Below are 15011 nucleotides of genomic sequence, written 5' to 3'. Positions count from 1 at the left end.
TTTGCCCTCTCTGATCCTTCAGGGTTGTTAGGAAGATCAGAGGAGTCGACTCGGCCCAGTATGTGCTCTAGATGCTGACTTCCCAGCCACTGCCACAGCAGGACTTACCACTTCCAGACACCTTCCTGTGACTGAGCGCCGTTCCTTGCAACACTGGGATCAAGCCCCACGCTCCCAGTGTGCTGGTTTTTTCCCTCTCTGCCTCTGATGCTTCATATCTCTAAGAAAACGGGATTTTCTTTTCTTTTCTTTTTTTTTTTTTTTTTTTGCTTTTTGAGTCATACCGGGCAACACTCAGGGGTTACTCCTGGCTCTGCACTCAGGAATCACTCCTGGCTGTGCTCAGGGGACAATATGGGATACTGGGAATCAAATCCGGGTTAACCGCATGCATGCAAGGCAAACGCCCTACCCACTGTGCTATCACTCCAGCCCCCACACTGGACTTCCTTGAATGTAAATTCCTTCATGTCCAGGGCTTCGGACTTGCCTCTGATTGTCTTTCACCAGCTGTCCAGGAGTTGTGAGGCAGGTCATAGAAGTGGCCTGTTTACCGCTTCATTTTTGTTATTTCATGATACAGATGCATGCTGTAGTTTTGTCTGTGCCCCTGGCTTTCCTTGTCACAGTGTCCCCAAGGTCACACTGGCCTCAGGCTTGCCAGGTGGCGCCGGGGGTGGAGGGCCTGCTGTGTTTCCAACACTTTGACCCTTTCTTAGTCTGTTCGGGTACTGGTGCAGAATACCACATACTGGCTAGTTCTCGCGTTCTGGCACTGGCGGCCCATGGTGCAGTACACGGGACCGTGCCCGGGAGGCCCTTCTGTGCTTGGCTCAGAGCCAGCACCTTCTTGCTCTGGACTTACGTGGCAGAAGGGCTCAACAAAGCACTGGAGCCTTCCTTGTAAGGCTGCACCTGTGTCACCTTCCCAAGGCCCTCCCTGTAGGGTTCCAGCTGAGAGCGTGGGGACACACTCAGAGCCCTGTCTTCAGACAGCAACCTCTGTCTCTTTTATTACGTCTCATCCCCTGGTCAGCTCCTGGACCATACTTTCTGATCATCTTTTGGACACTCTGTAATCTATTTACTTATCCAGCAAGTATTTATTGATCCTCCCCGGACCAAGGGATATTGGCAGTGAACAAATTTAATACAGACTTTCCCCCTCTGAAGCTTCCATTCCAGTGGGCAAGCACAGAAACACGTGTTCCGATAGGTACGATCATTCTATGTGCAGTGAAGAAAGGACAGAATGGGGAGATGGAAAGTGATTCAACTTCAGGGAGAGGCCAACGGTCACTTGAATAGGACCCAACTGTTTATAGAGTGCTGATTGCCTGTCTGCTGAAAATGTTTATATTGGGGTGACTTTTTCCTAGTATGTGCTTGAATGGTCTCCATTTGTTTCATAGTGACAAGGCAGATTTAGCTGAGACAGTCACGGGTGTAGCTCAGTAGTAGAACCCTTGCATACGTGTGTGAGGCTCCGGGTTCAGTCCCCAGCACAGGAAAAAACAACAGCCAGAAGTCATGAGGTATTAGGTCTGTGTTGTGAATATTGTTTCAGTTATACTTTTATATTAACATTAATCTTACATTATATATAAGTAATGCACAATGTAAAAAAGTAAAAGAAGTGGAGAAACTAAACAAACAAAAAAATGTAACACTCTCATAATCTTACTGTGTGTGTCCGGGATTGATTGGCTATGACCTGCAGGCCAACTTCACTAGCCCCTATTTTGTTTTGTAAAAGCCTTACTAGAGGGTAGGACAGGGGGTAAAGGTGCTTGTCTCACATGCAGTTGATCCTGGTTTGATCCCCAGCACGACACACGGGTCTCCTGTGTTCTGCCAGAAGTGATCTCTGAGCATCGCCAGCTGTGTTTCAATTTAAAAGAAGAACAAAAGTCTCACCTGAAACAGGCCTGTAATAAAATTGGAATAAGTCACAGGGGCAGAGCTTGTTACAGCTTCACAGATGAGTACATCGCACATCTCCCCAATCCAGTGCAGGTTGGGCCTGTCCTTGGGTTTGTCACGCCCCAGCTGTCGCTTCACTGGCCTCTCTGAAGGGCTCCTCTCCCAGTGCTTCCACCGAGGACTGACTTTCTTCTGGAAACTCATGGAGTGGAGCACAGGGCGTTTGCTCTTCGGGGTCTCCTGCTTTTGCTCCGCCCCTGAGGCATCGTTGGTGGATGCGCTCGGTCCGTGTTCTGTTTCCTCTGTGTGAATTCACTCGCTCGGGGCCGCGATCTCTGCAGTATTTCCGTTGTTGGAACCTTATGAATAAAGCCGTTGTGAGGAAACTCAGCGTGTCTCTTGAACTGGACATATGGACTCACTTTCGTTTGGCCTCTGACCAGGAGCAGGACTAGGCTGTCATAATGCACAGCGTGTGCCAAGGGGCAGACGTGCTTCGTGTCGTCCCTGTCACCTTGAGGGGGATTGCATTTCTTTCCCATCCCTGGCAGTACCAAGTCAGGCTCACTGAGGCAAAAAAAAAAAAAAACGCACGTAATAAAATCTACCCCTTGAAGTTGCGGTAGTCTGGATTTAGATGAATGCACAAAAAGATAAAATACTTCCTTCACCCCGCAAGTTTCCTTTGTGGCCATTCCGGTCTCCTGTCCTCAGCTTCGGCTAGTCCGATTCTGTGCCTGTAGCGTCCCCTGTTCACGTATGAGACCTTCAGAATGTTGTGTCGATCACGCCGGGGAGCAGGCGCCCTTCGAGCCCGCAGCTGTCACTGGCCTGTTTTATATGTATCGCGCGTTTCTTTTTGCGATGCCAGGGATTCAACCCACGAGCTTCCTGGTGCGGGGCAAGTGCTCAGCAGCTGGGCCCCAGCCCTGGCAGGCCCTTTCCTGCAGCGCCCTCTTACATGGCTTGCCCAGTTGTGCCCACACTGCTGCCGTCTTGGGTGTGATCCTTTTGCAGGGTCTGAATCCAGGAGCAGCACTCACGCTCCCCCCTGCCTTCTGCTCTTTCAGATAAGAAGGCCGACTGCACAATCACGATGGCGGACTCAGACTTGATGGCCCTGATGACTGGAAAAATGAACCCTCAGTCGGTAAGTGTGGGGGAGCTTGTCTGTTCTTGTCGCTGGTGGAGGGGGGTGTGGGTGGGAGGGAGGGGGTGTTCTGCAGCCTGGGGGGACTCCAAACCCCACGGTATAGTCACGTGACCAATGATGGCCACCTGTGGCTCCGACTCAGTGCCACTCGCCCCCTTGTGTGCCAGAAACACCTAGAGAAACAGGAGTCCCCAGGCTCAGGGCACCCACCATTGGGGGCGACACAGGTCAGCAGAAGGAGGGCAGCCAAGGCCTGGGAGGGTCGAGAAAGGAGCCGCAGTGGATCTGGGCCCTGCTCTGCCCCGCCAGAGGGACCCACAGAGGAAGTGACCTGTGCTGGCGCTCGGCGTGCTGAGTTAGCAGCGCTCGGATGGGCAGTGGGAACAACCCAGAGGAAAGGGTGCGGAGGCCTCGCCTTGGACGGGGGTGTGGGGTGCAGGGGTTTGGCCACACCTGGTGCTGCTCAAGGGCTCCTCCCAGCTCCAGCAGTGCTCAGGGACAGTGGGCGGTGCCAGGGATGTCCTCAGGCCTGTGCCTGCACTCCTGCCCATTGCTGACACTCTCTGGCCCTGAACTCTCCTTCCCAGACGGAGTCCCCTCCTTCCAAGAGGGAGCCAGAGCCACTCCCTCCCCTGGACCTTTCACTGAGCCGCTAACCTAGTGCTCGTCCCATATACCAGTCCTGAGGTCCCCATCGCGTCCTTGTTACAGAGCCAGGCGTCTGTCTGCAGGTCTCCAGAACTTAGCCTGGTGCATGATGGTCTTTTTCCATCATTTACGTAGCTTTTGATTTGGGGACCATACCCAGTGGTACTCAGGGGCAGCTCCAGCCCACTGAATTATCTCTCGCACCCCACAGATTCTGAATTAATTATAATCGCCTACAATGTAATTATGGAGGAGCCAGAGTGATATATTGCCTTGCATGCGGCTAGGTTCTATCCCCAGCACCCCACATGGTCCCCTGAGCACCACCAGGAGTGATCCTTGAGTGCAGAGCCAGGAGTAAATCCTGAGCACTGCCAAATATGGCCCCCAAACAGTAAAACCCAAAAAAAACCCAAAACCTAAAAACGTAATTATGGCTCCTAGACATTTTTCTGCTCCAAGGATCTTGTATAGTCTAGTCACACAGTATTGAACAGATTTGATCTACTGAGCTCTCGTTAGCCTAGACGTATGTGGCTTACCACCCCCTTTCCAGAAAAAAAAATTTACTCACCCCTGAAATTTACCTTAAATGAACAAACAGCAAGTCCACTCACCCCACATCGCACCCCAGGCTACTGCTGCCCCCGCTGCAGCGATCCTGGGCCCCAGAGAGTGGTGTCACCCACTTTGGGAAGCTGCCGCAGCTAGAGATAACAAGACAAGAAACTCGATGCTCCTCTCACCGCATCCGTCCTTCTTTGTTGCTTCAGCCTGATTTGTTTTAGGTCTTGTTGGTGTGTTTCCCTGGTAATTCGCAAAATTGGATAAAACAACTGCATCTGACTTCTGCTCTGGTTCCTTTTAAAATGTTCTCTAGCAGTGTTGCCCAGAGCGTGGGGCAGGGGTGGGTGAGGAGCGGAAGGGCATTCCCAGGACATGTCAACAGCTTTTAAAGGTGATGGATATCTTCACCATCTTAATAGTTGGTGGATTCATCCATTAAAACGTATAAGTCGTATTTGCATATGTTCAGTGTCTTGTCCAACAGTACAAGCTGTCTAAAGCTGTTTTTTAAAAAAAAATAAGTGCTTTTTCTAAGCAACCAACCATCTATCCGTAGATGTGTTGACAAGCAGAAGATTCGCGTTTGCGATCCTTCAGCTGAACTCAGCCATTGGCACTGCCACGTCTGAGCACTGAGCTTGCTCCAAAAATCTGGCCCGAAGTGAGGCCACCAGTGTAGCTGCTGGCTGCCCGCCTGCCCACGCCCCTCACCTCGCCAGGCACTCGGCCCCTCCTTGACAGATGTCACATGAGTGGCCCTTAGGTCTAGCTGCTCACTCCCTGTCCGGGGGAGCAAAGTGTCCCCTTGTTTTTCTTGAATACCTGTTAGTGCACAAAGAAATTAAAGATAAAAATTGTAGAACTTTTGGGGCTGGAGCGATAGCACAGCCGGTAGGGAGTTTGCCTTGCATGTGGCCGATCCGGGTTTGATTCCCAGCATCCCATATGGTTCCCTGAGCACTGCCAGGAGTGATTCCTGAGTGCAGAGCCAGGAGTAACCTCTGTGCATCGCCGGGTGTGATCCAAAAAGAAAAAAAAAAATTATAGAACTTTTTATGAATGTGTCAATGGCCTTTCCTTATGCTTAGTAGAGAGTTTGACCAGAAGCCATTTGAAGACATTGGGAGCAGGTCGTTTTAGTGTTTGGCCCCTGCTGAGAAAAAGGAGTGTGCTTTCTGGCTGAAAGGCTATGCGGAGAACACCTAGGGGCCAGGATAAAGGGAGCCTCTTGTTTGGATTTACTAGAGGGTGAAGATTTATGTTCTCTTCATAGTAATTAGTAAGTGCAAAGTCATTTTTTCCCTTTGAATTCAAGAAAGGGAAAGATGATGAATTTCTCTTAGAGCTCATATATGGTCCATATATTTAAAGGACATGTGTTAAATATATTGTGTTCTGAAACATCTGACCTTTACATCATCAGACAGAAGCGGCTGTGTGCCATATAGAGAGGAAATATTTAGTTTGTCCAGACAGGAGGGAAAGAGAGAGAAAGAGAACAAAAAACTGGGGGGGGGGGGGTGGGCGGGCAGGGTTGGAATTAGTCACCCTTACCAGAGGTCTAGGAAAAGCAGAGTTCTGCATTACCAGGGGCGAGACGGAGCACTCCTAACGTCCAAATGTACTAGCTCGGAGTGTAAGCCAGAAGCTTCTTCCATCTGGCCCTCCCTTGTCTGCAGAGTTGAATGCATGGGGCCGGAGAGATAATACACGGCTGAAGTGCTCGTCTTGCATGTGCCCAATCCAGATTCCATCTCCAGCACCCCAGAGAGTGTCTTGGACCCTTGCCAGGACTGACCCCTGGGTGCAGAGCCGGGAGTAAACCCTAAGTGCCGATGCTGGGCGTGGCCCAAAAGCCAAAAAGGGAAAAAAAAATTGAAAAAGTCAAAGACTGAGATCATAGGGAAATTGTGCTGTGTTCCCAATTTGGTTATTTCTCTTGAGTCTCCCTGGGATTTTGTTGCATGATAAATTTAGCAAGCATCATGTGCTCGGGTCCTAGGCAGTTGTTAAATGGAACAAATCCTGGTTCTGCACTCCAGACCCGTTTGATTCCTCGGCCCCAAATTCAGACAGGCACCTCAGTCTCAGCAGGCTGCCTGCCCCGGCTGGGAGAGGGGGAGAGAGTGGCCCACATTTCCCCTACCTGGTGTTGAGTCCCAGGAGCTTCTCAGCATGCCCTGCCTGTGCTTTCCCCCTGGCACCCCAGTGAGGAATTCGCTTTTCATTCCCAACCGAGTGTGAGGCCACTTGGCTGCCTTGCAGGAAGGCAGATGAAGGAGTCATTTCTAGAGGACGACCTTCGGGAAAGGTGCGGCTTTGGACTGCAGGCTGCAGATCTTTTTTCTTGAGAAATGAGATCCTGAATCTATTCCCAAAAGAAAATTTCAGTAACCTGAATAACTCAGTACTCTGAAAGCTGTCACTGTATCACTGTTATCCCGTTATTCATCAATTTACTCGAGTGGGTGCCAGTAATGTCTCCATTTGTCCCCGCCCTGAAATTTTAGCAACCTCTCCTTACTCGTCCTTCCCAATGATTGGAGGCTCTTTCAGGGTCAGGGGAATCAGACCTGTTATCGTTACTGTTTTTGGCATAGTGAATACGCCACGGGGAGCTTGCCAGGCTCTGCCATGCGGGCGGGATACTCCTGGTAGCTTGCTGGGCTCTCCGAGAGGCATATATGTGTGTGTGTGTGTGTGTGTGTGTGTGTGTGTGTGTGTGTGTATAAATATATTTCCCTCTATGATTTTATGGAGAATGGGTAGGCAATGTCTTATGACGTGAAGCAGCCGCGCAGCCCAGGAATATGTTCACTCATGCGTGAGGCTCGGCCTGAGCGTGTGGAAAGCGGCCCGGAGCGTGGCGGTGGTTGGGTAGTGGAGGTCGGCTGCTGGCTCATCTAAAACTGTCACCGATCTCAAAATCCGAACAAAGGAAAGTCCTCGGAGTAACGGATGTTCTTTCTTCTTCCTCTCAGGCCTTTTTTCAAGGCAAACTGAAAATCACAGGCAACATGGGCATGGCGATGAAGTTGCAGAACCTGCAGCTGCAGCCCGGGAAAGCAAAGCTGTGAAGAGCTCCCTGCCCGCTGGGCTGGGGGTCGGGACGAGCTCCACCGATGGACCTCCCTGCAGTTCGCTGTCGGGACTTAGGCTGCGGCTACCCGTTGGCAAATAGCATGAGATATGTTTCTGAATGGGTGTGTCCGACCCTGTTTTTCCTAACGCTGGGTGAATTAGAGTCTGGCCGTATACTACTGCTTTGCTGAATCACATACAAACTGTGCATTACAAAGTTAAATATGGTAATTATGGTGTGGGAGAAAATTGAGTTTCAGAATAAAATTAGGAACAGCAAAATCCAAAAACTATGTAAACAAAAGCTCTCATTTTGCTTATAAAGTATTTCTAAGGATTATTCTGCTGAAGATTCAATTCAGCTTCTCCTTGGGAGAATGAGGGAAGAAAGTGAATACCGATAGTTGGCCAATATTTAGTGTTGTGCACTTAATACCTTAATCTATTTTTCATTAAAAAGTTCTGTACTGGGATCTTTTTTAAGAAAAAAAATGAAACAACCCAGATTTTGCATTTCATGCCAACAGAAATGGTATTTTCTTCCCAAATCAAAATAAAGGAAATATGATCAGAGCATGGGGGAGAAATCTATAGTTGAACACAGGCCTATTTTTAAAAGAAAAGTATTTTTAAATGGATTTCCTTCTTGAAAAAAATCAGTGTATTCAAATTATAAAGTGCTGTTGTTAAAACTTGAATAAACACTTTGCTTTGAGATGCACAGTTTTCAAGTTATATTACATTAATTTAAGTAAATTTGTAAAGTTCTCAGTCCTTTATTATAATTTTTCTTTCTCATATAAGTTTAATTTTTCACATTTAATTTTCCTTCCTAGTTTTTCTAATGCTAATGTATTTCTTATAATTCAGTGAGATAAAAATAATGCTTTTGAAAGAATGTTTAATAGAAAATTAAAATAGTTCTTCCTTATCTCCTTTGTGTTGTGTATCATTTTGCTTAGGGCTTTTCTAAATGCTGGAGAGGGTCAGAGTGGGTAAGGCACTTGGTTTGCACACGGCTGACCCCAGTTTGATCCCTGGCATTCCATAGGGTCCCTCAGGCCCTCCATTAGTAAGCTCTGAGCACTGCAGGCTGTGATTCCCCCAAAATAAATAAGTGAATGCTGGAGTGCAAGAGAAAGGCTGGGGGTTACAGCCTGTGTTATCTTTCTCCTGGTAACTTGACATAATCACTAGCTCTTGATCAGGGAGGCCCTTGGGGTAGCAGAGTGTCCACTTGATCAGGTGCCAGGAATCTCGCTTTGCTGAGGCATGTGCCTAACTGCTTGCCTGGGCCTGTTTGCTAACTTGTTCAAAGAGGGAATTTAAGAAGATGGTCTGCCCCAGAGGCCCCTTCTGCTCTGATAGGCCTGTGCAGAACTGCTTTGGCCCTACCCCGACTCTCCTTTCTGTGGTTGACACTTTCCATCACCCAAAGGTGGCCACCAGTGAAAATCGAGGTGGTTTGATTTGTATGTTTAAAGCAGAAAGTCCCAAACTGACTTGGCCCATCACTCCTTTTTTTTTTTTTTTTATGGAAAGAAAACTATCCAGTGCCCCTGGAAATCTGCCTCCCTTAGCAGAAAGTGCACCCAGTTGGACCCGAGGCTGTTCCCCCTCTCCCAGCAGTCAGAATCGCCCACTCTGGTTTAGACCTTTGGATCTTGTGCTAATCAAATCAGAATGTGGGTCAGATGCCCATAGACCGTTGCGTTTTGCCCATTTCGTGGTCAGCAGAAGCAGAGCTGTCTTTGCTGACTGGGCAACACAGATCAGCTGCTGTAGGGTGATCTAAGTCCCATAAAGCGGGTCCAAATTGCACACCTACTTCTAAATCACAGTAGGTCAAAGAAATTAGTTCCAGTCCGTAGTTTAAATTTGCTGCATCATTCTTTCTTCACTTATGCCACCCAAATAATGAGAGACTCTTGAAATAGCCTTTAGGATGAATCTGTCAGAGGAAAAGCAAACGCTGGCTCTTGGGGTAAAATGTATTCATTATATATAAGTGCAGTCTGCTGGCTTAACAGGGAAGTAAGCACTCAGGGAATAGAGTTTAGTTTCCAGAAGGCAGAACTTCACAGGCCTTGCTCTGCTGTTCCTGGTTTCACTGTTGAGGTTGAGGTTTAATGACCTGATCTAGAGCTGTACTCATTCGGATCTCTTGGGATTATTGAGAATTTAGAGAGAATAAAGTGTCGAAATCTCATTAGGTAGTCAGACTTTGTGGACTCTGAGTTCCCTTACCGTCCCCATCACACCACTGCCTCTTATCTCGGGGACACGATCCCCATAGTTTTCTTAGATCTTCCTTTCTGAATCTTTTCATTTGTTCATGCATTTAATGTTTGCCGAGTGCCTCCCGAGTTGAGGGCCCTGTGTCAGGGGTCCGGTGCTCCGAGTTAGAGACCAGAGCCCGTCCTTGCTCATACGTGTAGCCCAGTGGGAGAGACCATCGAAGAGATGAATATCACGAAGGACTGATGATGTGCCACGCCAGAGACGGTCAGGGTGCTGTGAGATAAGAGTCCCAGCGAGGGACCGTAGATAACAGGGTTAAGTGAAATCACTCTGAGGAGGAAGTACTGATGCCGAGCTGTGACGTTTGAGGACTGGAGCGTGTAAGGATCAGGGGCATGAGAAGCAGCCATGGACCTCGAGGGCTGTTCCACAGTTTCGAGGAAGAAAATGTGAAATGATGAGCTGCGAGCACGGCCGAGGCTGGGGCAGGGCTGCAGGACCCCGCTGGGGTTTTATCGTCACGGTGAGGCCCCTGTGCATCCTCCTTTGTGAGCTGGAAGAGATGTGTGGCTTTTTGTGTCTTACACAGACTCCTTACTTACGTTGCCATCGGAGCCCCAGCCTGTAAGCCCGGGCTAGCAGGACGGTCACTCTGCAGAGCGTTGTCGTATGGCCTAAAGAAGAGAAGATGAAACCCATCTTGGTGCTTCAGTGCCCTGACTCTGTTTGGAGGGTGGACTTGGGCGGCAAGGAGAGGCAGCTCTGGTGACCCAGAGAGGGAGGGGAAGAATGAGATGGAATAAGAAACTCAGCTTTAGAACTTGGTAACTTGGAGATGCCCAAGAGACTTCCAAGTGGAGAAAGAGGAAAAGAGCCCATTGCATTCCTAATTCTGGATGGGTCTTGGAGTTGAGGTCAGTTTGGAGAGTGACCTTGGGAAGCTGTGAGCAGAGAGTGGGATTTAAAGCTGCAGGACGGGCTGGAGTGATAGCACAGCGGGTAGGGTGTTTGCCTTGCACGTGGCCAACCTGGGTTTGATTCCCAGCATCCCATATGGTCCCCTGAGCAGCGCCAGGGGTAATTCCTGAGTGCAGAGCCAGGAGTGACCCCTGTGCATCGCCGGGTGTAACCCAAAAAGCAAAAAAAAGAATCCGAAGGACAGGATGGTGTGACCGAAATCGAAGGAGGAAGTAGGGGTGGAGTAAGAGATAAGGGATTTTAAGCTTTTGGAGGAAGAGCTGGCAAGGGGGATGAAGAGAAGCCTGGAGTGGTGGAAGGAAATTTCCCAAGGGGAAAAAAATGTAGCCAATGGGGACGGAGAGATAGTACAGTGAGTAGGTTGTTTGCCTTGGAAGTGGCTGACCCAGGTTCAATCCCCAGCATTCCAATCCCCTGAGCACCTCTAGAAGTAACCCCTGAGCATCCCTGGGTGCGGCCCAAAAACAAAACAAACAGTGTAGCCAAAGAAGTGGGAATTGCAGCTGTGTCCTGTGCGCATGTGAGGTCGGGTTGCTGGTGTCCGTAAGGGGCTACAGGATGGAATGTATATTCACAACGACCCTCAGGGTCTGGTACCACAGCCTGGAAGCTAGGTGGGATCTGATTCCGTATGGAGCCATGAATAATCATATCAGGAAAGTTCCATTTGCTTGTGATTTGTTCTGTGTCAAGTGAGCAATTCAGAGCACACATGCTAGTACTTCTCAGCCGGGTCACGTTGCTGCTGCATGTCCGCCCTCCCTGTCCACTCCCCGCCCTCCTGTCTTAGCCTCTTAACACATTTCCTTTCACTGAGCTTTCCAGAAGCTTCCCTCCTTGCTGCAAACAGCTTCCTTCGTCGTCCTTCTCGTGTGTCCCCACCAGCTTCTGCTCAGGCATCCATTTTGGTCCTCCCGCCCAAAGGCTTGGTTCTTTTATTCAAGAAGTGAATGAATGAGATAAACTGACTAATAATCGTCTAATCACAGGACCTCTCAGGAGAGAGGACACTCCTCCGGATCGTGGCCTCGGGCCCAGTGACCTCTGCTTGCCCTAATGTTGAAAGAGAACATTCAAGATTGACCTTCCACTCACTGCCCCTTGGAAGCAGCCTTTCGACTGGAGGTTGAAGCAGTTTGAAATGATAAGAAATGGCCATTTAGGGGCTGGAGTGATAGCACAGCGGGTAGGGCGTTTGCCTTGCATGCGCCAGGTTCGAATTCCAGCATCCCATATGGTCCCCTGAGCAGCACCAGGAGTAATTCCTGAGTGTAGAACCAGGAGTAACTCCTGTGCATCGCCGGGTGTGACCCAAAAAGCAAAAAAAAAAAAAAAAAGGCCATTTATTTGATTACCTCTGCATGTGTATCGTGTGTCTGTGTGTATCTGTGTTTGAGCCACACTGGGTGGGGCTCAGGGCTTACTCCTCACTCTGTGTTCAGGAATCTGGAGGCTGATCACATCTATTTAAAGTAGCCTAGTGGGGTCTGTGTGCATTAACGTTTCAAGACAAGGCCGAAGAGATAGTACAACGGGTAAAGCACTTGCCTTGCATGTGGCTGGCCCAGGCTCGATCCCTGGCACCTCCTGTGGTCCTGGAAGCATCGCCAGCAGTGAGTGATTCCTGAGTGTAGAGTCAGGAGTAACACCTGAGCATCACCGTGGATGGCCCAAAAATCAAATGAATAATTTTTAAAAGTGTTTAAAAATAAATAAGAATAAATAAAATTGCAAGATACAAGGTGGGAGGGGCTGGAGCAAGAGTGCAGTGGGTAGGGTGTTTGCCTTGCATGCAGACGACCCAGGTTCGATTCCTCTGTCCCTCTCGGACAGCCCGGCAAGCTACCGAGAGGATCCCGCCCTCACAGCAGAGCCTGGCAAGCTACCCCTGGCATATTCAGTATGCCAAAAGCAGTAACAACAAGTTTCACAATGGAGACGTTACTGGTGCCCGCTCGAGCAAATCGATGAGCAACGGGATGAGAGTGACAGTGACCAGGCGGGAGCTGCCCACATGGGTTAGAACTCAGCTTTCTACAATCATCCAATGAGTAGGGAGCAGTCGTGGTGAGCCTGGCAAGGAAGCTGAGTGTGCGGCTGGGCAGAGGAGCCAGTGTGGGTGCTGAGCCCACTTTGGCACAGTTCCTGTCTGCCACCGAGAAGCACAATCGTGTCAAAACCCTGCTGTCCTGCTTGTTCTCTTTCTCCACAAGAAGGGGACAGTTAATTTGCCTTTTTTGTTTTGTTTTGTTTTTGTTTTTTCTTTTTGGGTCACACCCGGCTTTACACAGGGGTTACTCCTTTTGCACTTGGGAATTACTCCTGGCGGTGCTCAGGGGACCATATGGGATGCTAAAAATCAAACCTGAGTCGGCTGCGTGCAAGGCAAACGCCGTACCCACTGTGCTATCATTCCAACCCCTAATTTGCCTTTTTGCAATCTCGTTTTTTTACAGCGAACACCTTCAGGGTAGAAACAATTATTTCTCTTTGTGCCTCTAGTATTGACATGCTGTCTGCCAGAGTGGATATCAGTTAAGAGTTTCCAGTAAACGAGGATGAGACCAGAGTCAGTCAAGTTCTTTTTAAATTATAAACTGACTTGGAAAAGCTTCAGTTACATATAAAGTTCTGTTTCCCCCATGTTACCTTAAAAGAATTAACATGAAAATATATCATATAATTAGCATCATTTTCTTTTTTTTTTAAGGGGGAGTGGCCACGCCCAGCCGTGCCCAGGGCTTCCTCCTCGCTCGGGCTCCAGGATCACTCCTGACAGTGCTCAGGGAACCATCTTCGGTCTCTGGAATCAAGCCCAGCTCAGCTCAGAGTGGCGAGCACCTTAACCCCTGTCATAGCCCTTCAACCTCAACAGCATTTTTTTCTGAAACTGCTAAAAACTGAAATTTAACCATGTAAACCCTATTTGATTTTTCTTTTTTTTTTTAATGTGTGTGTAACATTTATATTTTGATTGAGATAGATTCCCTTCTACCTTGACCCTATCAAATGTGGTGTGCTACTCTTAGTACATCTGCGGAGTAGAATTCACAGCCACATGCTCCAGGGATCCTAAAATTTTAAATAGGATGGTACAGCTTGAGATGAAGGGCTTCAGAAGCATCAATGCAGCCTGTCGGTCTCTTCCAAGATTTATTTGTGATCTCTGGACCATGGCCGTTATTGAGCTTATATGCTACCAGAGGTAGTTTGCGGATGTGGCCACCAGGCTCCCAGAGACAGGGAAATGGGGGGAGGTCACCCATTCCCACTCTGCGAAAGCCTGGAGATTTTGGTCACAAAAGCTACGTACCTGAGTTTTTTTTTTTTTTTCTTTTTGGGTCTCACCCGGCGATGCACAGGGGTTACTCCTGGCTTTGCACTCAGGAGTTACTCCTGGCGGTGCTCAGGGGACCATATGGGATGCTGGGGATCGAACCCGGGTCGGCCGCGTGCAAGGCAAACGCCCTACCCGCTGTGCTATCGCTCCAGCCCCAGTACCTGAGTTTTTTAGCAGATTCATTCTCATCCCACGCCCTGAGCATGGTGGTGATTGGGTTCTGGAGGTTTTCGGCTGCCAGGGCTCTACTGGGACTGGTGCTGGGCACACTTGCCCCGCTCCGGGTGCCCCAGAAATGAGGTTCAACCTGGCAGGCGTCTGCTGGCGGGCGTCTGGAGACATCTCTCCCATCTGTTTTTGTTTGTTTGTTTGTTTGGGGGCCATACCCAGTGTAGTTTGGGGGCTACTCCTGGCTCTATGCTTGGGGATTGCTCAAGGGCTAAATCCTGGGCTCCTAGCGTGTGGAACATGTGTTCCATACTCTGTACTGTCTCCCGAGATGTTGGGGCGGGAGGCCCCAAGCGGAGCTCAGGGGAGCAGGGCCCACTCCTACTGAACCAACGGGACCCACGGAGGGTCTAGGGATGTGGTGCCACTATGTGCCCTGTGGGGCTGGGGATTATTTCCACCACCCAGGCTGTGCTTAGGGCGCTCCAGGTAGACACCCCACAGTGCTCCCAGTCACACTCGGGACAGTGTGGTGCCAGGAACTGAGCCAGATACTATTTCCCCCCGCCCTGATCCAATTTATTATTATCAATATTATTTCATTTGGGGTGGCTGCACTCAGTGGTGCTGGGCTTACATCCAGCTCTGCGTTCAGGGATCACTGCTGGCAAGGATTGGGAGACAATATGTACTGGGGATCAAACCCAGATTGGCTACATGCAAGGCAAACGCCCAAACTGCTGTAGTATCACTTGGGCCCCCCAGTCCTTTTTTTTTTAAATGAGAAAATATGAGCTAGAGTTTTGGTCCTCATTCTGATATTGTTTTGGGAGCTTGAGCTCGTAACAAAGACACTTTGCCCCGTATTTAAATGGGACGAGTAATGCCTGCCTTGGATTAGCAATTATAGCG

At 49.2% G+C, this 15011-nt stretch overlaps 1 protein-coding gene across 1 annotated transcript in view; it reads left to right on the top strand.

Moving 5' to 3' along the window:
• SCP2 (sterol carrier protein 2) overlaps positions 1 to 8303 on the top strand; it is a 75247-nt gene extending 66944 nt beyond the window's left edge. The window contains exons 15-16 of the mRNA XM_055140055.1: positions 2994 to 3073; positions 7273 to 8303. Of these exons, the coding sequence (XP_054996030.1) occupies positions 2994 to 3073; positions 7273 to 7368 (176 nt within the window). The 3' untranslated portion in view covers positions 7369 to 8303. The remainder of the gene's footprint in view (positions 1 to 2993; positions 3074 to 7272) is intronic.
• Positions 8304 to 15011: the final 6708 nt, after the last annotated feature.

Source organism: Sorex araneus, chromosome 5 (genome assembly GCF_027595985.1).
Source record: "Sorex araneus isolate mSorAra2 chromosome 5, mSorAra2.pri, whole genome shotgun sequence".
Taxonomy (NCBI): domain Eukaryota; kingdom Metazoa; phylum Chordata; class Mammalia; order Eulipotyphla; family Soricidae; genus Sorex; species Sorex araneus.
This window is presented reverse-complemented; position numbering and strand designations above follow the sequence as displayed.